Genomic DNA, 22,861 nt, shown 5'->3' on the forward strand with positions numbered 1-22,861 from the left:
TGCCTCGCAATTGTGCCAAACAGGACACGATTGCCATCGGCTTGCGTGCTTTACTAAGGTTCTTTTTGTGAATTTGAGAGAGGTTCTCCCACCAAGTATGTCCTATACTTCCGGGACCTGTCTCCTCATTCCAACAAAACTCTTTCCAAAGGGGCCATCCCTTTCCCTGCAAATATTTGCGGAGTTCCAGCTCCCACGTGGGACACTGACCTACCCTGCTACTGCTGCTGGTCGCTGCGACCACAAACCTTTCTGGATCCATCAGACGTTCCATTGCCTGCATGGCCATTTTCTCTGACTCTCTTTTAGTTAATTTGGAACAGGGGGTTGCTGGGGTTGTGTTTCAAGAAACGGGTACGGCTTACACTATGTTCCGTTCACAAAACTACCGAAAGTTTGTCGCAACAAAAATGCTTTCAGTTTTACCTTACAGCCCTGTTAGTACGCATGCACTAAACACACTTCCGAATTACGCTTATTAGTTTGAACACCTTGAATACTCGTGATTTTCTTTACTTTCTTACTTTCTCTGTAATTTGGAGTTCCAATTCAAATTTCAGGGTCCTGGACGGTGTGGGGTTTCCACTTACAACCGTGTCCCGTCAGGAAGTCGCCACTAAATGTTGCACGTTTTGGTATGTGGGCAAAACGCGTTTATTGGGGTGTATTAACTTCCAAGTGCTTAACACCACTAGGCTCTGTCTTATGTATTTATTCAGCTTAGGAGTCGCCAGTTGCCGTATAGACAACGTCACGAGTATTCCAAGGTCAAGTTCAAAGTAATAAAGACGATACACCGATTAGTAAGGTCCAAACGATAATATTTATTATACAGTAATAATAAATATTCATGCACACACTAAGAGACTAAGCTATGACTAAACTAAAGTAATCAGAATACTTATCTAACAGGAACAGGCAAGGTCAGGGAGCGAGGCCTTCGTCCTGGTCTTGGGCTGCAACCTTCAGCAAGCGTTCTGGTCACTGGGGGTTCTAGCGGGCTTAGTTCGCATAGCGAGCGTTGTACTGGCACTTACGGTTCGGCGGCTGGTGCTCAACGGCTGGAGTCAGAGTGGATCTTCAAGTTCTTGGTCAGGGCCGGAGCACGGAATAGCAGACAGGACCATGTGTGGGGGTCTATATTTATAGGGGTCCCCAATGTCCTTCCCTCTTCTTGGGCGGGCTTTACCTCTGGTTATCTATTGGGTCAATTCCTCATCGATACTGTTTGAATTCCCCAATGCGAGGGGGTCTCCGTGATGGGGGGGGGCGTTTCTTATGCCCTTTTGTTTGGAGGTTTCTGGTGCCTCGATGTCTGGGCCTTGGTTCGAATGTGTCCGTTCAGAGTCAAATGTTTCTATTGTGTGGGTGTTCAGGTCTGATTGCCTCATTAGTATGCAAAGCGTTTTGCCATTTGCACCTAACTAAGGTCTTCTCACCTGAGCCCAAACTGGTTTCTGGTACTTGCAGAATGCAAAATGCTCTCTTTGCAGACTGCTGTTTTGGCTAAACTGCCTTTTTCCCTGCAGTCTTAGCGCTTGGCTTACTTTGCAGCTCAGCGTCCATTTTAGGTAGCTACAGTAGCTAGGGAATAGAGCGGGGGGAGTAGGGGGCGTTGTTCTGGTTGTTCTGTAGGTGTTTTCTTTCTTTCTTTACGTGTGTCGGCCCGCGCGGTTGTTTCAGAGATGGTGATGTGTTAAACTGTGAAAATTACAAATGCTTCAATGAAATATTTTCTAAAATAACTGGAAAGTCTGCCTCTGCTTAAATGCTGTGAGGCAATCATTATTGATGGGGTGCATTTCCTGCTGACTCTTTGGAAAACCATGCCACCTGAAAAATCCTGTCCCCAGCGTGGTTCGGGGGCAGCCCTAATGACTAAGCTGGCTGAGTCCTGAAGGACATGTCTGCCAGACTGGGTCTGCAGCAGTTGGTGAGAAAACTAACGAGATTTAAAAATATATTTGTCCTCATCCTCATCCAGCTGTGGCAGATGCACCTGTCAATTACAATTTGCACTGCCCTCGTGGCGCTGAAGTCCTATCTTCAGAATGGGGATACATTTCATTGTGAAGACTAAGCTAAAACAGATCCAGCTGCTCAAAATTAGGCATCTGTGAGATAGTATGGGCAGCAGCAGCAGAATTGTGTTCAACCACCATCTATACATCAGAAGCAGCACCTACAGGTATACCTAAAAAAAGGAGGTGGCAACTTGGTGAAACTACAGCAGAGAACTACTTTTATGCCATAAAGCAGACGCAGCATGTTACAGACAGAGCAAAGCAATGTCATATGCATCTGATCAGAACAAAGATGTGCAGACCTGCTGCATCCAGTTGAGCCTCCACAAATTTCCCCATTCTCAATGATCGAGGAGCCCAGAAAAGCAATGCAAAGACAAGGTTGAAGCATTCCTAGCTATCTTCAGCCAGAATTGCTGAGTCCAGTTTGATTTACTCCATGTGATATCACAAAATGCCTGAATGCACCGGATGCAGCAAATGCTATGTGTCCTGAAAGCATTCTGACCTTAGTGCTCCAGAAATAGCACTGCCTCTCACTAAACTGTTCCAGTGTAACTACAAAATTTGCATCCGCCTGACTGTGAAAAATTGTTAAGCTATATCCTCTTCACAAAAAGTAGGACAAATCAAATCCAAACAATTATCGTGCAACAATCTGCTCTCAATCATCAACAAAGTGATGGAAGGTGTCATTGACAGTGCTATCAAGTGCAGCAACCTACTCACTGATGCAGTTTGGGTTACGCCAAGGCCACTCTGCTCTAGAACTTTGTTCAAAAACAATCAAATGAGCTAAATTCCAGGAGTTTGATGAGTCTGATTGTCCTGGACATCATGTCAGCATCTGACTGAGCGTGGCATTAAGAAGCCCTGGCAAAATTCAATTGAATTGGTGTTGGAGAGAAAACTCTCCATTGGAGTCATACCTGGCACAAAGGAAAAGGGATGTTGTAGTTGGGAGGAGAATGACCTCAGTTCCAGGATGTCGTTGCAGGAGTTCCTCAGGGTAGTGTCCTAGGCCCAACCATCTTCAGCTGCTTCTATCAATGACCATCCTTTTAAGATAAGGCCAGAGGTAAAGATGTTTGCTGATCATTGCACAATGTTAAATACGATTGTCATCACCTCAGATACTCCTGAAAACCATGCCGGCATACTGCAAGACGTGAGCAAGCATTCAGGCTTGGTCTTACAAGTAACAAGAAACATTCGCTTCACATAGATGCTAAGCAATGGTGATCCCCATCAAGAGAGAATCTAACATCGCCTCTTGACATTCTATGGCATTAACATTTCTGAATACCCTACTATCAACGTCATGGGGGTTACCATGGCCAGAAATTGAACAGGGAGGTAATGCTGGAGCTGTATAAAACGCTGGTTAGGCCCCAGTTGTACAGTTCTTGTCAACAGTATAGAAAAGAAGTGATTGCATTGGAGAGGGTGCAGCGGAGATTCACCAGGATGTTGCCTGGGCAGGATCATTTCAGCTATCAAGAGAGACTGGATAGGCTGGGGTGGTTTTCCCTGGTAGAGAAGGATGAGTGGGAAGCTGTTTGAGGTGTATGTCAATCATGAGGGACATAGATAGGGTGGCTAGGAAGGTACTTTCCTCTTACTGGAGGGGTCAATAACAAGGGGGCATAGACTTAAGGCAATGGGCAGGAGGTTTGGAGAAGAGGGTGGTTGGAATCTGGAATTCACTGCCTGAAAGGTTGGCAGAGGCGGGAACCCTCACAATTTTTAAGAAGTATTTAAATGAACACTTGAAATGCCATTGCCTACAAGACTACGGACAAAGTGCTGGAAAATAGTTAGGTGCTTGATGGTCAGTGTGGATGTGATGGGCCAAAGGGTTTCTTTCCATGTTGTAAAACTTTCTGACCCTTTGTCAATACTGTGCCTAAAAAAGCTGGTCAGAGCCTGACAATTCTGTAGTGGGTAACCCACCTTCTGACTCCCCAAAGCCTGTCCACCATCTACAAGATACAAGTCAGGGGTGTGATGGGATAGTCTTCATTTGCCTGAATGAGTGCAGTTTCATCAGCACTCACGAAACTTGACACCATCCAAAACAAAGAAGCCCACTTGATTGGCAACCCATCCTCCACCATAGACATTCACTCTATTCACGAGCAATGCACAATGGCAGCAGTGTGTGCCCTCTATTAGGTGCATTGCAGGAAGTCATCAAGAGCTCTTCAGCACCACCTTCCAAGCCTGTGACCTCTACTACCTAGAATATGAACAAGGACACAGGGGAACACCACCTCCTGTAAAATCCCATACTGACTTGCTCAGGCAAAATCCTGGCGTACTACCTGGCAACACCGTGAAAGTACCTTCACCATATGGACTGCAGTAATTTAAGAAGGCAGCTCATCAAAACCTGTGCAAGGGAGATTAAAGATGGGTAATAATTGCAGAGCTTGCCAGTAATGCTAGGATCCTGAGAATGTATTTAAAAAATAAAGAGGACATATATTTGGATTGAGTGTCAATGGATGCAGTGTAAGCAATATGCCTGTGACAACCACCCAAAACAAGGCCTGAACCACTTTCAGTTCATAATAAATAATAATCTTTATTGTCACAAGTAGGCTTACATTAACACTGCAATGAAGTTGCTGTGAAAAGCCCATAGTCGCCATTCCGGCACCTGTTCGTGTACACTGAGGGAGAATTCAGAATTTTAAGCTGGTACGGGAATTGAACCCGCGCTGCTCGCCTTGCTCTGCATCACAAACCAGCTGTCTAGCCCACTGAGCTAAACAAGCCCCTTAGACTGGTTTCGGACCCCATCAACATTTTCCGGATCCCATGAGCCTCTTATTGCCAAATTTCAGGCATCAAACGACGAGAAAGAACACAGAAAAATCATGTCAAGATATGTATGTATTACCAGTCCAATATTTGTAAATGTGCTGAACTTCACCCATTTTCTGTTGAGAAAAAATAGACAAATACTCCATGCCCTTGGCTGGCAGGTAAACCTTTTCTGGGCAGAAGCAGATGCCATGTAAATGGCTTGGGAATGAGCAAGCTGTGGGCCAGGAGGTTTGGTGTAGCCTGAAAAAGTATTCCTGCTTTTCCTGAACTCACACAAATCTTTAAAAGCTTAACTTTTGCAAGTGCCGTCCAGTGACCAGTTTGGCCTTCAAAACCTGGAGAAATAGGACTGAGAAGCATCATACATGAGTCACCCATTGAACACAGCTGCTGGATTAACTGGCGGGTGACTGTAAATTAGCTCTTGTCTGTTTTAGTCAGAATGCTCAGCACCCACAGGCCTTCCTTCAGTTTGATTGAGGTGGGAAACTGGAGGCACAAGATCTTTTAATGACAGGTCACCAGTTTTCCAGACTGCAAAAATGGATATGAAATATTTAATGTAAGAGTTGACCTGAAGTAGCTTTATTTTCCATGAGCCAAATGCTGCAGGCAGGTAATTGATTGATCCTTTTCCCTTTTTTTGTTGCAGGTGTCAAATTGACTTATCAGGCCTATGCAAGGAACACACACACAAACTAGACATAGCCCTGTCAGAAGGAAAAGGTCACATAGTACTTCTGGTCACTCTAACAGCATCTTCTCCAGTCAGCATCTCTGAACTATCTTTCAGCACATTGGACGACGAGAAAGAACGCAGTAAAGTCATGTCAAGATATGTATGTATTATCAGTCCAATATTTGTAATAGTCATCAAAGTCATTTTTTAATTATCAATTTAAAAATCTGGATTTTTAAGCTATTATTACTATACAAAATTGAGAAAACCCCTGCAGGACAAAGATTGAAGTTCGAAAATCCGGTTCATACAAAGGAAATCAGTATTACTTTAAATATTGCTGAACCTCTAAAATAAAAGAAACAAACAGTAATCTTCAAGAAGGTGTAAACATCCCACAGATATTTGCCCAGCTCTGTACCACCCATCAAACTCTCACTAAACCCTGCATATGTTTTTTGTTAAAATTAAATGTGAGATCCTGTGGATAAAATCAGGCTTCTCATCATAACTCTGGTGGGAGATTGGCAGAGCCCAAAAGGAAAAACCTTCAACAATTGTTTTTAACCATTGATGTTACAAGGCTCGTACAGCCCTATTACAGACAGGAGGGGGTTACTTTAGACACCCCTTGGCCGGGATTCTCCAAGTCTCCGCAGCAAAATCGTGCTCAGCAAGGGGGCGGAAAATGGGGCGTCAGACGCGGACCTCCGACGACCGAAGAATCAGCGGAACTCACGCACGCGGTCGACGCGGCGCCAGTCGGTGGCCGTTGAAAGAGGCCCCTGCGGCAATTCTCCGCAGTCGACCGGCCGAATTGCCGCCGGTGTGGTTCACGTATGGTTCCACCCGGCGGGAGCTCGGCGTCGCGGCTGCGGTGGCCGTCCTGGTGGAGGGTGGGGGAATCAGTCTCCGGGAGGAGCCTCCACGACAGCCAGGCCCGCGATCGGGGACCACCGATTGGTGGGAGCGCGCGATTCGGGAAGGGGCCTACCTTCTTCTGCGCCGGCCCGCTGTGTGGGTCCACCATGTTGCGCGGGGCTGGCGTGGAAACGGCCGCCATGCGCACGCGCGGCCAGGAGTGCAGGGCCGCCTATCGGCAGCCGGAGCTGCATGGAGCACTCTGGCGCCGTGCTGGCCCCCTGTGGGCCACGGAATCGCTGGGCCAAGAGGCCCGTTGATGTCGGCATGAAACACTCCGGTGTTTACGCCAGCGTCAACACTTAGCCACCGTTTTGAAGAATCCCGGCCCTGATTTCTCCACTCTTCCCATCCATAAACAGAAAGTTGTTTTTATTTTGAGTTCCCCCTTTAGAAATAGCAGCCTATTTTCCCCAACCCTTAAATTTGGAGGGTTCCACTCCTCTAGGAGTAATTTGCACAGCAAACACAAGGTAAAAATAAAAAGGGGTTGGCTTACTTTTACACACACATCATTGAGATGAGTTTTGCAACATCCACACTGTTTGCATTCACACAAACCAGCATGTGAATGTGACTAGCTGGAATCATCTTGTCATCTCAACAATTGTTCATTGTGAAAAGCCCAAAATATCACTTCATGCAGTAGTCCAACCGCTGAATATATTTTCCTCATGTTTTGATGATGACAGCCCCCAAAGGATTTCAGGACCCAATATTTACTGTTTTTGCTCAAGCCACTTAACTTCCAACATGATGATGAAATAATGAAAATTATGATGATGAAATAATAAAAATTGTAGGAAGTTTCTGTTTTAATTTTAGCAAACCAGGTTTTGGGGTAGACTTGAATAAACTCATCTTTTGGTGAGTTGGGAGATCGGGTATTTAATCAGGTCGGAGGTTGGTGCCACCGCCCCAATTGAGTTCATTGAGGCTTGAGCAGCTTGAGCTGTTAAGTGCAAATAACATTCAGATCACTCGAGATAATCTATATATCTCCCCTTGACATTCAATGGCATTACCATCCTCTACTATCATCATACTGTGGGAGCAGGAGGGTGGTAGTCATGATTAATGAGAAACATAAACCCCATAAATACTGTGGTCACAAGAGCTGGTCAGAGGCTGGGAATTCTACTGAGAGTAATTCACTTCCCATAATCTGTCCACCATCTACAAGGCACAGTCAGGAATGCGATGGATATTCTCCTATTGCCTGGATGAGTACAATTCCAACAACACTCAAGAAGCTTAACATCATCCATGACACAATAGCCCACTTGATGGGCACCCTATCCATCACCTTAAACATTCACTTCCTCCACCATTGGCACACAATGGCAGCAATGTATGCCATCTACAAGATTCACAGCAGCAACTCACCAAGGTTTGATAGCACCTTCCAAACTGGTGATCTCTTCCACCTAAAAGGACAAGGGCAGCAAGTGCATGGGAGCACCTCCAAGTTGCCAGCCATCTTGACTTGGAATGATATCACTGTTCCTTCACTGTAGCTGGGTCAAAATCTTGGAACTGCCTTTCTCACAGCACCATGGGTGTTCCTACAAAATGTCTGCACACCACCACCATCTATGGGGAAATTAGATATGGGTAATATGTGCTGGCATGGAAATGCGCCCACATCCCTTGAGTGAATGCATTTTTTTTTTAAGTTCATGACAGGAAAGCTCGTGGATGGCCTCCCTGTCCCATTACCAATTAATGCCCACTTAAGGGTTTCATTTCACTACTGGTGGTACTAACCCAGTGACAATTGGAAGGACTCAGCATGCGACATGCCCTTGCTGACTTTCTGGATGCATGCATCAGATAGGCTTCCTTCCTTGTGGTTTGTCTTACCGAAAAAGGCTCAGTGAAGTGAAGTGTCTGCATTGCAATTAACTTAATGGGCTTTCCTTAAAAGTGACCAGGCAGGGTTCTTGCCAGCTTCCCTGCCACCAGATGAGATCCCAAGAGCCTCTATTAAGTACCACCCTTGGTCTGTAACCTGAATCAAACTTTGACTATTCGAGGAACTCTGCCAATGAGCAAATAAAAAAATAGGACCAGGAGTAAGCGATATGGTCCCGAGAGTTTCCCCATTTTCTAAGATCAATTCTGATCTTCAATTTCAACTCCATTTTCCTGTCCAATCCCTTCATTCCCTGAGTGTCCAAAAATATATCAATCTTAGCCTATAATATACTCAATGGCTGAGTGTCCACAGCCCTCTGAGTTAAGAAATTTCTCTTCATCTCAGTTCTGAAATGTTGATTTTCTTATCCTGAGACTACCACATTGCTTAAGACTCTCCGGCCTGGTGAAACAACCTTTTAGCATCTACGCTGTCAAGTCCTAGCCCTCAGAATTTAATATGCATTAACGAGATCAAGCATTTAACTCCAGAGAGTATAGATCCATTCTACCCATTAGCTCCTCATAGGAAAACCCACTCATCACGGGAATCAATCTGGCGAACTTACATTGCATCCCTGTAAGGCAAGTATATTTTTCCTAGAGGATGGAGTCCCAACTGTACACGGTACCTCAGATGTCGGGTGCTATTTAACGGAAATGAAACAGAATCCTGTGTTGAGTGCGTTTAGTCGGGTGTTTCCTGGCACTTGCAGCGCAGAGAACGACCCTGCTATTAAACAGGACTCTGCTTAATTTCGGGGCTTCCGCGAGGAAGGCTATGCCTAGTCCCATTTCCTGCACTAATGAGCTCCGTTTCCAGTGCAGGAAGAGATAGAGGTGCGATTTTTAAATGGCGGACCTCCTCAACACCCCCCAACTTACCAATGAGGGGGTCCGCGAGCCAGGCTGGCAGTGCGCACGTGCACCATGTCCATGCTGTATCGGGCCTGAGGGTGCCCTTATGAGGTGGGGTATGGGGGGCTCAATTATCCCCTTAATTGTGAGTTGGGGCATTGGGAAGGACCCGGAGGCCGAAGTGGGGGGAGGGTATTTAGAGATCAGGCGTCAATCTCTTTCTGCACTGGCTACCCGAGTTCGTTAGAGCATGAAATGCGAGTAGGCGGGGCGTTCCTCGGCGAGACCCTGAAATGAAGCAGAGTTCCGTTTAATAGCAGGGTCATTCTCTGTGCTCCCAGTGCTGCCAAGCACCCGGCTAAATGCACTCGACGCATGACTTTGTTTCATTTCCATTAAATCACGGTGACAATGTTGGACTGCTTAAGAAGGATATTATCCAAAGCCCTCTCCCATAACTGGGGTTGGGGGTGGTTGTGGGATGGAAAGGTGTATAGCTGAAATTTTAACAGCCAATGGGAGATGGGCGGAGAGGCGGGTAGCTTGATTTTAAAAACCCAGAATGTATTGCGGGGAAGCCCAGTATCTTCCCGCCACCATGGGATATTTCCAAATGTGTGAACAGAGCAGCGCAGATGCTGGTGGCCAATTAATTCAGCTAATTGGCCTATTAATGGCCATTTTACCATGATGCCAGGATTTTCTTTATCTCAAAATGATGGCCCCCACCTCGTGGGGAGGGTGGGGGGTGGGGGGGGGGGGTCGCCTGATACATTAAGCCAATCAACCAGTGGCTTTCTGGAGTGGGTTTATCCCTGAAGGCTTCATGCCCCTGGAGCCCTTCCTGGGAGGAGTGGCCAACGCTATAGCGAGTTCACCCATCCCGATTGCCAGGATCTGCATGTCAAGCCACAGCCTATTAAAACATTTATTACCAGCCCTTCGAGGACACCTCAATATTGAGTCGCTCTCTTCTCCTCCCTGCAATCTGTACAGCAGACATTTCTCAGTGGCATTGCTGAAGCTGCCAAGCTGCCAGCCTTCTGATCGGGCCGGCAACTCAAAGAAGCAGATCAACTTTCTTAATTGACCTCCATCAGTAAAATCTCTTTTTCAGTCTTGCCGTTTGCCCGCATGACTGCGTTTGGTACTGACGTCAGGACTCCCATTGCGCCAGAATGTTCTGGCCAAGTTATTTGGGAGGAAGGAAAGAAAAACAGTGAGAAAGCATATTCATTAGATTTTCAAGATGCTGTGTTATTGAATAACAAGAGATGAATTTACACCATAAATCTCTGTATGGCATGTTGCTGATCTTGGCTCTATTATCGTGCATGTGCAAAGCAAAATAGGAGATAAAATCCAAGACCATCACCTCAAGCTACTTTTGTGTATTGCATAGCATTTGAATTCAAAAATATGATTGGCAAGAGCCCTTAGGCTTTCTGCCACATCTCTTAGCCAATGACTGGCGTGTGGTTAAGGTAGTCTCAAAGAAGAAAGGACAATTAAATTAAACTGAAAAAGAAAATGAAATAATAAAATTTAAAAAGAAAACCAACATATTTGTTTTTATTCAGGATAAAGTCTCCCTCTTATTTGCATATTTTCCCTATTTTCATGTTTATCGACACACCGTACAATATCAGCAGCCTAGTGGGCAGATAATCTGCCCTCCAGTTTCTTCTGAAACTGGCCTTGAGGAATTGCCCGAGAGTGCTCAGATTGACTATAGCTATTTTACACCTGTTCCCGCTTGGAATATTTTTGGTGTTAGCATGGCTAATAGGTCCAGAACTTGGTGTACAGGGGTTCACTATGGACTCCTTTATCCGAATAATGTTATGTGCTTGGGTTTAAGTATTCTGCACCATTGTGCCTCCACCTGAAAAATTACATTTAACTCTGAAAATGTACTCGGTGAAATTGCACTGGAAGGCAACTCACTGCAGTTTTACAAAACGAGCAGAGAGAGGAGCTATTACACTGGGTTTAGCTTAAAACAATGTATTCCAATCGCTTCAAAATAAAAAAAGTGATAACGTACTACAATTAAAAATCCTCTCACTTGACGTACCGACTATTGTTGGAATATATCTACACCAGGTACTATCGAAGATGGCAGTCGCAACAATTCAATAGAGCTTTAAAAATGTGAAATTTTATGTTAAAATATGTCCATCGCCTGACTGACGTGCACTGGATAACTGAATTTAATAAAGATATCTTATCAGCCTATGCAGTGAGCAGATAACATGAAGCAGTTGTACAAATGCTTTACAATGCTCTTCAAACAGATTAACAGGGCACTTTGCTGTAGCTCAGTGGTGGATTTTTTCCTGCTGTCGACTCTGAATCAGCTGTTTGCCAAGGCTTGTATAAATCATAAATGTATGACACTATCAGAAAAATAATGGCAGGTATCGTTTCAATGTTGTTACTCATCTTGTGGCGTGGAGGGGTAATGATGAAATACCGTCTGTCAATACTTTTACTGAAAAAGTCAACATGAGCACAAAACAAAAAATACCATTTTGTTCTCACATTGACCATTCAATATATTAATTGATGAGAAGAATCTGAGGAATCCTATAATGCATTTATATTTATAATATGGTTTCAATATTTACCTCAAGGTTGGTTATAAATAATATACATTGACTTTTTTCTCTGGGTTAATGCTTTGGAAATTTTAAAATAAGTAAAACAATACACTTGGGAGTGGCTGTGATTCTTTTCCTTAGATGACTGAAACCATTTTGCACAACTGAGAGCTATTTGCAGCCATGACCCTGCTATCAGATTGAGTTAGCCTAGAAAATGAGCATATCACAGTAATTTAACCATTTGTAACCAAATGTGCAAATACGTCAAATTAAATAGACTTCTCAGTTCTAATCATTAAAGTATAAGAAATCTCTTACAATAAACCTTGATTTTCTTTAATGGGCATTAGTGGATGGCAGCAAGAAGGTGTTTTGGTGACCTTCTTGGAATGGATGCATGAAGCCACTGTTTTCCCCTTTGTCACTGTTTAAATTCAGTGGAGCTAGTTTGGAAAGAAGTTGTTAGCATTCCATTTTTATTATGACATTTCACAGTCGTCCGATTTAATGTCCCTTGACCGAATTGTCCATCGTGAGAAGATGGGCTTGAAATGTTATTTGGAGCATTGATAAAAGGTGAGCGGTTATAAGATGACAGCAAGTCATAAGCCTGGTGGTGTGACATTAATTTTCTCCATAACAGAGATGGAATAAGACGTCATGATGACAAGCTGTCAATCAGTGCTGGCCCCTGTGTGTATCTCAGAGCCATAGGATAGGGTATTGCTTCTCCCATAATAGACCTGAACTGGAAAGCTCTTGCTGACAGCTGCTGCCATACAGAAAATTTATTATACAGCCTTTCATTAAAAAAATAAAGAGGAATCATCTCCTGAGCATTTCAATCTTTTCTGTCTATTGAGATTTGAAAGGAATCATGGGAGAGAAAAAATAATCTACTATAGAAATTCCATTATTAAAAGAAATTACAGGGGTAGCGCATGGTAAATAATCAATCTATAGAAATATGGTGAGCAGCTTTGGCTGTAGTTATTTTCCACATTAAAAAAGATTTGTTGTATTCCAGCACTGGTACAGCATGGAGAAAACCAAGACTGTCACAGTTTGTAATGAATTAAGTCACCAGTCAAACATAAACTGGAAATCCAAATGGTAATTAACCCTCAGGGTACTGAGAGCATTTCGGCAGAAAACCATTAAATGTGACAAGGCTTGCAAATTTTATTTCATTGTCAGAGAGCAGAGTTTCTTATTCCCTTTTCTTTCAACCTTGTTCATGATGATAATTTACACAGTGCTGTTTCATTCACATTGTGAGGCCAAATGAGTGGTGCTAGGTTGTAGGTCACAGTTTGCACGTGTTGAATGCATAGTTATTCTCCAAATGTGTGGGAAAGTTTCTTAAATATTCTTTTGAAATGCATCTGCATATATAAACTATATAGGGATTTTCTAAAATTTATGTTACTTGTTTTAACAAGTCTTCTGGTAATAAATTTAAAATAGTTTAGTGATTGTGATAGTTAGGTCCAAGTTAATGGCTCATTTTCCACAAATTATATTCACCACTCAAAATTATTTTGATTGCTAGAAAGGCAGAGTGAGATGTTGCTGCAAACCTTCTTTTGCAAAATTTCTTATATTGCTTTAAAAAGATTGCTAAAAGTAAATTGATTCATATGTAATATTTCAACATGCTGCTCAGTGAAAAGTCAGCCTGTGCAATAGGTGACACAATAAACTGGGTTGTGCATTTAATCCAGGATAAATTAAACTGAAGAAGAATTGTTGGAACTTGAATTTACAGCGATGACCATTCATGTTTTTAAAATTAAGTTTTTCGGAATGTGGGCTTTGCTGGCTGGGCCAGCATTTGTTACCCATCCCTAATTGCCCTTCAGAAGATGATTGTTAGCTGCATTCTTGAACCACTGCAGTACATAGGGTGTAGGTACACCCACTGGAGGCAGTTCCAGGATGTTCACCGAGTGACAGTGAAGGAACAGTGATATATTTCAAAGTCAGGGAGTGGGATTCTCCTACCCCACTGGGTCGGAGAATCCCCAGGGGGCGGCGTGAATCCCACCCTGCCGCTTCGGGCGGGGATCATGCCACGCCAGTCTGGGGCCGTTGGAGGCGGCCCCCCTGGAATTCTCCGGGCCCCCATGGGCCAAGCGACCGTTGGTTTCTGGCCAGTCCCTCCGGCGTGAATTGTACATGGTCCCTGGCTGGTAGGCCGGCTGGTGCGGTCCTCGGGGGTGGGGGGGGGGGGGGGGGGGTGGGGGGGGGGGGGGGGCGCCGGGGGAGGTGGGGGGTTTGGGGGGGGGGCATGGTAGCCTGGCCCGCGATCGAGGCCCACCAATCTGCGGGTGGGCCTGTGCCGTGGGGCACTCCTTCCTTCCGCGCCGGCCCCTGTAGGCCCGTGTCATGGCCGGCACGGAGAAGACACTCCCCCTGCGCATGCGCTAGAATATGATGGCCGGTCTGCGCATGCGTGGAACCAACCCCTCTGGCACTGGCCTAGCCCCCGGAAGTGCGGAGGATTCCGCAACTTCCGGTCGGCCCGATGCCGGAGTGGTTTGCACCGTTTTTACGCCGGCGTCGGGCCATCACAGGGATTCGGGAGAATCCCGCCCAGGGTGTGGGTGACTTGGAGGGGAACCTCCAGGTGATGGTGTTCCCACGTGCCTGCTGCCCTTGTCCTTCTAGATGGTAGTGGTCATAGGTTTGGAAGGCGCTTCCTAAGGAGCCTTGGCGGGTTCCTATGGCTGGTATACATAGTTCCTACTGAACGTCTAATCCTGTTAGAATTTTAGAAGTTTCTATGAGATCCCCTCTCTCTCTTCTAAACTCCAATGAATATCATCCTAACTGATTTAGTCTCTCCTCATATGACAGTCGTGCCATCCCAGGAATCAGTCTGGTAAATCTTCTTTGCACTCCCTCCACAGCAAGAACATCCTTCCTCAGATCAGGATACCAAAAGGATTTTCCCCCAAAATTTCTCAAGTTAATATGTAGTGGGTTTTTTGGGGAGTTTCCCGCCGGCTCTGCCAGCGAGTTCCCCACCACTATCCAATGACACTTAGTCACTTTTTTGGGCCCTGGGGAGTTTCTCACCGGTTTAGCCCATACTTAGAATTTTTTTTTAGCACTGGGGAGCTGAACTCACAGTTTGGGCAGCAATTTTGAAAGAGTTCTCCAATCTCTAAATAAGTTGTGGGTCTCACACCCCCACCACCCCACCCATGGGCAATGTCACCCCCACACACTTGACACTACCCCACACCCCCCAAGTGACAACACCCCGCGATGGGGTCCCTGGGGCGTCCCACTCTTCAGGTCCCTACAAGTTGCCCTCTGTTCTAGATCCTCACCCATCACTCACCCAACCCCTGGAGGCCGCTACATACCTTCCCTACACCTCCACCCTTCAAACCCCCCCTCCACACTCATTTCATGGGCATGGCCCCCCTCAATCTCTGACCCTTGACAGTGCCAGCCTGGCACTCGGGCACTCTGGCACCCAGGCAGTTCTCCTACCAGCTTGGCAGTGCTATCTGGATACTTTGGCAGTGTCAGGGTGGCAGTGCCAAGGTGCCATATGGGCAGTGCCAAGGTGCCCAGTTTCCAGGGGGAGGGCCAGGGAGCCATCCTGCACTTACCCTGACCAGCCTAGGGTCTCCGATGGCCCGGTAGGCCATCGGTGCCATTCCGACTGGTCCACATTTGTGTAGACCAGCACTGAGCAGCACCCAGCTGCAGCCTCCCTGGGGAGGACGAAGATTCAAGGTAGGTCATAAGTAGGTTTATGACCTACTTCCGCGAGCATCATTTGGTCCCGTCCATTTGGGGGCGGGGTTCCAACTCCGCGTCTCATGGGACTTAGGTGAATCCTGAGAGTCGTGGAGCCTGTCAGGAGGCTCGCTGGAGGTCTTTCCCGGCATTCACTGTCTCGCCAACCAGCCAATGGAATTTCCAATTGTGGGCAGCCCCATGCCGTCGGGAAATCCCCAGATTTTGGTGCTCTACCGACGAAACGGAGAATTCCTGTAGAGGAGAATCTAGTCCAATGCATTTAGTTTCCTCGTCCAAATCATTAATATATAATGTGAACATTTGTGGTCCAAGCACAGATCTCTGTGGCATCCCACTAATCACTGCCTCCCAATCAGAAAAAGACCCATTTATTCCAACTTTTTGCTTTCTGTCTGCTAACCAGCTTTCTATCCATCTCAAGACACTACCCGTATTCCTATGCGCTTTAACTTTACATATTAACCTGCTATTTGAGACCTTGTCAAAATCCTTCTGAAAGTCTAAATAAATCACATCCGCCGGTTCTCCCTGGTCAACTCTATTAGTTACATCTTCAAAGAATTCTAGTAGATTTGTCAAGCATGTTTTTCCTTTCGTAAATCCATGTTGACTTTGTCTGATTACACCACTGCTTTCCAAATACTGTGCTATGAAATCCTTGATAATGAACTCCAGCAACGTCGTTACTACCGATGCTAGGCTCACTGGTCTGTCGGTCCCTGTTTTCTCTCTACCTCCCTTTTTGAATGGCGGGGCTATATTATCTACCCTCCAGTCTGTAGGAACCATTCTAGAGTCCAAAGAATTTTGAAAAATGACCACCAATGGATCTATTATTTCTCAGCTCCTTCCTTAAGAACTCTGGGGTGAGGATTATCAGGCCCTGAAGATTTGTCCGCATTCAACCCCATTAATTTCCCCCAAACCATTTCTTTACGAATACTAATTCCCTTCAGCTCCTCACTAAAACATGTGCTTCTCAGAACTTCTGGTACGTTATTCATGTCTTCCTTTGTGAAGACAGAATCAATGTGTGAATTTAGTTCCTCAACCATTTCTTTGTTACCTGTTCTGAATTTCCCTGTTTCTGACTGTAAGGGGCCTACATTAGTTTTTATTAATCTTTTTCTCATTACAGACTGTTTTTATGTTCCCCGCTAGCTTACTTTCAAATTGTACTTTTCCCTTCTTAATCAATCCCTTGGTCTGCCTTTGTTGAATTTTAAACTGTTCTCAGTCTTCAGGTCTATTGCTGTGCATGCACTAAATTTCCAGTTCTGCACCAGTTTAACAAACAGTCCTTAAAAACATGTTTGTAGGCACTCAAAGAAATGGGAGGAAAGATTTTTTGTTACTTCTCCAATTTTGGAGTTGGGAGAATCACAACTCATTCTGTCTCCAGAATATTGATGTAGATTTCTGACAGCCTGCACTCAGACCTTCAAATTTTACCTGTCTTCCACTTCACCCTCATGATTTAACTGAGGGCTGTTCTTGTAAAGTAGCAGGCCCAAATTCATTTTTAAAAATCAGAAAATGCTGGAAACACTCAAGACCGACATCACCTGTAGAAAGTAAAAGAAGCCCAAATGTTCTCAGGCGGCGACGTGGAAAGGCTGTTAATATGGTAGAGGAAGGCTGATATCTTCCCTCTGCCATGGCATATTGTCAGTGTCAGGAACCTTTACTGCATGTCCGGTCAATGAGCAGCGAACTGGTGTATTTAAGGACCCAATTAAGGATCACTTTTTGACGCTATAGGCATTTCACCCATGTTAGGAGAGCCCACCCTCATGTGGGAGTTCCCATGGGGGGGCTGGAATTGCCCTTTATAGGATCTCCATATCCTACAGAGGGGCTCTCTGATGACAAAAGCTGCCCCAAGCTTACTCACCATGACTACAATACCGTCTTCGCCTCCTGAACAGATCACTGGAGCTTGTCTGTCAGACCCTAACTTCCACTGGACAACATACCCGTCTTCAAGGATGCCGAGGCATTCAGTCACCCTCGTCCTCATACTGCAGCCTCAGCAACAGCCGCTTCCAGCAGTGACATTGCTGAGGCTGCTCAGCTGCCAGCTCTCGTATTGTGTCGGAAGCTCTGAGGAATGGGCCACAGTTTTGACTTCGGCGACTGCCCTGGCAGCGGCCTATTAATTGGCCATGGGTCTCATGCTCACCAGAGAGGTGTCATCTCCCATTTTTGGTTCATGTAGCAGGACTAAAGCCTTCTCAGGAAAATTCAGCCCAGAGTTAAGGGGTGGAATTTTACAGCCCTCCCGTGGGTGGGATGTTCCTGTCCCGCTGAGGTCAGTGGACTTTTCAATGGCTTTCCACATTATATGTACCCACCTTTACCATGACAGGGCTATATTATTCCAGCCAGTATTTCAGTTCCATGATGCTTTGTCAAAAATGTGAAAGCTTGGAGTAGTAACAGATTTTATGCAAGGACAGAGGTATGCAAAAAGGTGAGTAGAGCGAAGAACAAAATAATAGATCTATGAAAAGGGTAGAGGGATAATAAATTAACAGCAAAATGAATGAGGGTACAAGGTAAAAAGAGATGGCAATGGGACCAATAAAGTGAAAAAAAGTTGGGTCCAGAGCAGTATTTTAAAACTTTTTTTTCCGGATCCACTTTTACCAACTAGCCGAGCTTCGCAACCCATGCCGGCTGACCTTCACAACACACTATTCTTACTTTAATGCGATAGGTGAGCCTGCTTGGTCCTCACATCTCAGTTGCTTTGTCATTCAATGTTACAGTTCTACTAAGGACTTCAGCTGATGATTTAAGTTCTCGCAGCATCCTTTGTAAAAAATCAAAAGGTTTGTCCTCAAACTTGCCATGCTTGTCCTGCCATGGACTCTCCTGTGAAGCTCTCTCCAGCAGTTTCAGTTGTGAGATTCTGTTTGTGTCTCTGGCGCACTCTTCCGTATTACAAAATGACCCATCTTCAGTTCTTCACATAGTCTTGTTGCTTGCAAGCTGGCAGCTATAACATTGAGGAATCTCTCTTCTGTGATTTCATGCCCACAGCATGGATCGATGTCAGTGTATGTGCCGGGCGCGTGATCCACTCTCTGCGCCGCTTCTGATGGGAAGACTCCATCATTTGTATTTAAAAGCCGGTCGTGGCTGGCATTCTTAAAAGATGGTTGGGGCCATTGGGCACTTCTCCCATGATCGGGAACGCTGCGACGCAATGCTGTGCGACCCTCCTGACACCCACCCGCGACCCACCTGCAAGTTGTGACTCTGAGTTTGAAAAACCCTGGTCTGGAGGACAAATAATTGAAAGTAACAGAATCATCATCAACAACTACCACTTGAAAAATAAGGATAGAGGTTAGGATCTGAGTTGTTGTTTATTGAGCTGGCTTTGAGTTTCATTGGAACTGTGTGGTAAGCCAAGGACGGAGAAGTCAGAATAGGAGTGCAGTACAGAATTAAATTGACAGGCAACCAGAAGCTCAGGGTCCCGCTAGCAGACTGAATGGAGTGTTGAGGAGAGCATAATTCCAATTCCCAATAGAATTCCAATTCTGCTGAAAGGGTGACTGGAACATGGATAAAGTTAAATCTAATGCCCAATTCTCGGTGAGCTGTCTATCTTCTGGCCAGGTTTTCAGCATTTCAGCTTTTTTGGATCCAGAAATTGACCTCAACAAATTCCCACAACCACTGATTGATATATGTGAAGATTATTCATTTTTACACCATTTGACTGTTTTGAAAGTAGGACGGTAAGAAGGAAAAGGAGTTCGTTTTTTTAACAGATATTTTAAATTAATAAAGGATTGTTGAAGTTGAAATGCATGTTATTTCTCTGCCACTTCCTTAACTGCAAAGACTGCCATAGAAAGTTTAGAAACCAGATGGTGCAGAAGGATGCCATTCAGCCCATCAAGTTTGCCCCAAACATCTGAAAGAGCACTCTACCTAGGTCCACTCCACGCCCATCCTGCCCTATCCGTATAACTTAACCTGCACATCCCTGAAAAATAAGGGACAATTTAGCATGGCCAATCCATCTAATCAGCACATCTTGGACTGTGGGAGGAAAACGGAGTACCCGGAGGAAGCCCATGTAGGCACGGGGAGAAAGTGCAAACTCCACACAGACAGACTCCCGAGGCCTGAATCGAACCCGGGTCCGTGGTGCTGAATAGTATTTTAAAAGAAGTCCAAGCTAGTAGCTAGAATGACATAAATAATCTTCACTTGCTTCACTGTCATTAAATGTTGCTTAACACATCAGTAAGATACATATCTGCAGTGATTTGAATGATGTGGTACATTTTTAATAAGGCCCCATTATTTATTTTGCAATATTTTTCTTCTAAATTTGGTCTTCTTACAGTACATAGCTGGGGAAATTGTACATCTTGTCAATTTTTAAAAGTGCAAATTGTTTAACTGAGCACATTTAAGTATGATTATTATGGTCCTCATGTGATGTGTTGAAAGTATCAGAAATCTTTCATGCATTTTTAATACTTTGACAAATGTGTTGTGTAATGTTTGTTAATGACTTGTCATAGTCAAAACTAGAAGGAGGGAATTGTATATTGCTTTACCATAGGAGTGAGAACTGTTTTTGAAAATGTCTAAAATGCAAAGTTGCTCAAATTCAACCTACGAATTCTGCCTAATTGAAAACTTCATTCTTACACTTTTGAAATATATACTAAGGACTACACAATTGAATAAATATAGCAAATTGATTGCTTTTTGTAAGCTTTAAACCAAAACCCAATTTATATAAATATTGATACAGGCTTCCCACTTTGTTATTGAAGTTCATTTAATTCCTCATACACTTTCATTCGAAACTAAATTACACATGAAGACATGCACCTAAATCTTTGAATAGTTCCATAAATATATTAGCATGTGAATAGTCTTGACCATTGTGTTAATCCTTTAATCCCTTCCCACCCATTTTACAACATTTAGACAACTCTCACTTTTTTATTTTGGGCTGGATTCTCCGATCCCCCAGCTGCGTGTTTCTCGGCAGCGCACCATTTGCTGGCGGCGGATTCTATCTTCCCGCTGCGTGTCAATGGGATTTCCCATTGTAACCACCTCACGGTGTCAGGAAACGTGCAGGCAGGGGTACACTGCCGGTGGGAAAAGTGACTACTGGAGTATTCTGGCCTTTATGTCATTATGTAGTACACATGTCAATCCAGAACTGCTTTCCCTGTTTTATGTGTGCCGCATTTATCAGTGGCTGACACTCAACAGGAGTACTTGCACTAAATGTGTGCTGCCACATTAACACTTATTTATTTACAAAATGCTGATGTATATTTAGTTACAGAACATGTTTAAGGGCTGCATAAAGAGATTTGACTGTGATATTTACCATGGATGGACTAATAAATCAATGAACAATTAACAGAATTCCATTAACACTGATGAGAATGGAGAGTTGGGCTATAAAATCATGCACTCAAAGACAATTACTCATATTATTACACACTTAACGAATCAGGCTTCCTTAGAAATGAATGAGGGACATTTTGTCTTTGAAAAGAACAATTCACAAGTGTATATCCTTATTAAGTAGAATAGACTGGAGTATATCTGGCACTTTTTAATTTTCTTTGATTGCTTCATTTCATTTTTAGTCTTTTTTTTTCCCAGTTTAATCCTTTAGCCATTTAATGTCCTATATTTGGTTGACAAATTGGGTCTAGTAATAAGTGAGTTCTATGGTTATTCATTGAAACTGTTCATGTGTTAATACATTGAAGCAAAAAGGAAAAACATACTTTAGTAATCCTAGCCTCATCTGTCAGTGTTTCTTTAATAACTATGGATTTCTGAAGAAAACATTTATTAAACTGCAACATTTTGTTTTTGCAGACTAGATAAAAATAACAACTGTGCTGGTGATCAAGAATGCAAAGAAAATTAAAAAGATAATACATATTGAACAATAAGTGCAAAGTCAGTAGGGGAGCTATTGTGCTATTACAGCAATAAAATGTTTTGTACCACAGAAAGTTCAAGCCTTATTGAGGAAAAGTGAGTCTTGCCAATCATGGTTCACAAAGCTTCTTAATCAAATGCAATTGTTACACATACTGGATAAATTGTTCTTCAACAGTGGCAAAACTCAGATAATAGCGAGTCAATAGTCTTTTTATACCTACATATTTCTCCTCCATTAAAGTAAAGGAAAAGAAAATCAGGATATGCAGTAGGCTGCCAATTCGCAATTATCATTTTGCGCTTTGCCAATCCCACCACTGCATCACTTGAAGTTAGCCACTGAACTATATCAAAGAATTCATAACTATTTCTAACAGAGGAAACAAAGAGAATTATGGTAAACATTTTGTGGTTGATAAAACAATTTAAATTATGTAAAATTGTAATAGAAGAAGACATTTGTGTTGTGGGACATTGAGTCTTGAATAAAAAGTGTTGCGATTGCTAGTAAAAAATCAAAGTGCTGCTTCAGTTTTCTTAAAAACTGTCCACATATTTACATTGGAAAATAAATGTCTCTTGTATTTACCCTACAATGAAAAGTCCAGATTTTTTTTAATGACCTGCTTGGATCTGAACCATTCCTTGGGCAACCCCTAAACCGGTGTTACTGCGGTCTGACAATGTATCTACGTTTGCTGACAATACAAAGCTAGGTGGGATGGAAAGCTTTGAGGAGGACACAAAAATACTGCAACAGGTTAAGTGAGTGGGCAACAAGATGGCTGATGGAGAATAATGTGGGGAAATGTGAGGTTATTCACTTTGGTCAGAATAGAAAAGCAGAATAATTTTTAAAAGGTATGAACTTTGTAAATGTTGATGTTCAGAAAGATTTGGATGTAATCATAAAAGGAACACAAGATAGCTCTGAAGAAGAGTCATAGGACTCAAAATGCCTGTTCCTAGCTCCACAGATGTTGCCGGTCCTGCTGAATCTTTAGAGTATTTTCTGATTTTATTTCAGATTTTCAGCATCTCCAGCATTTTGCTTAGCATGCATATACAGCAAACAGCGAGGAAAGCAGATGATATGTTGATCTTAATTTCAAGTGGATTGGAGTACAAGGATAAAGATGCCCTGCTACATTTGTTTGGGATGCATGGTGTCGCAGTGATTAGCACTGCTGCCTCACAGTGCCAGGATGAGGAATTAATTCCAGCCTTAGGTAACTGTCTGTGTGGAGTTTGCACATTCTCCCCGTGTCGGCATGGGTTTCCTCTGGGTGCTC

At 43.9% G+C, this 22,861-nt stretch overlaps 1 protein-coding gene across 9 annotated transcripts in view; it reads left to right on the top strand.

Moving 5' to 3' along the window:
• The window catches only part of LOC119970506 (multiple C2 and transmembrane domain-containing protein 1-like), an 891,726-nt gene that overhangs the window by 435,591 nt on the left and 433,274 nt on the right, over positions 1-22,861 (top strand). For all 9 annotated transcript variants that reach the window (XM_038805255.1, XM_038805256.1, XM_038805254.1 and 6 more), the window contains one exon: positions 5,509-5,695. In XM_038805255.1, coding sequence (XP_038661183.1) covers positions 5,509-5,695 — 187 coding nt within the window. The remainder of the gene's footprint in view (positions 1-5,508; positions 5,696-22,861) is intronic.

The sequence above is a fragment of the Scyliorhinus canicula genome, chromosome 8 (genome assembly GCF_902713615.1).
Source record: "Scyliorhinus canicula chromosome 8, sScyCan1.1, whole genome shotgun sequence".
In the NCBI taxonomy this organism is placed as follows: Eukaryota; Metazoa; Chordata; class Chondrichthyes; order Carcharhiniformes; family Scyliorhinidae; genus Scyliorhinus; species Scyliorhinus canicula.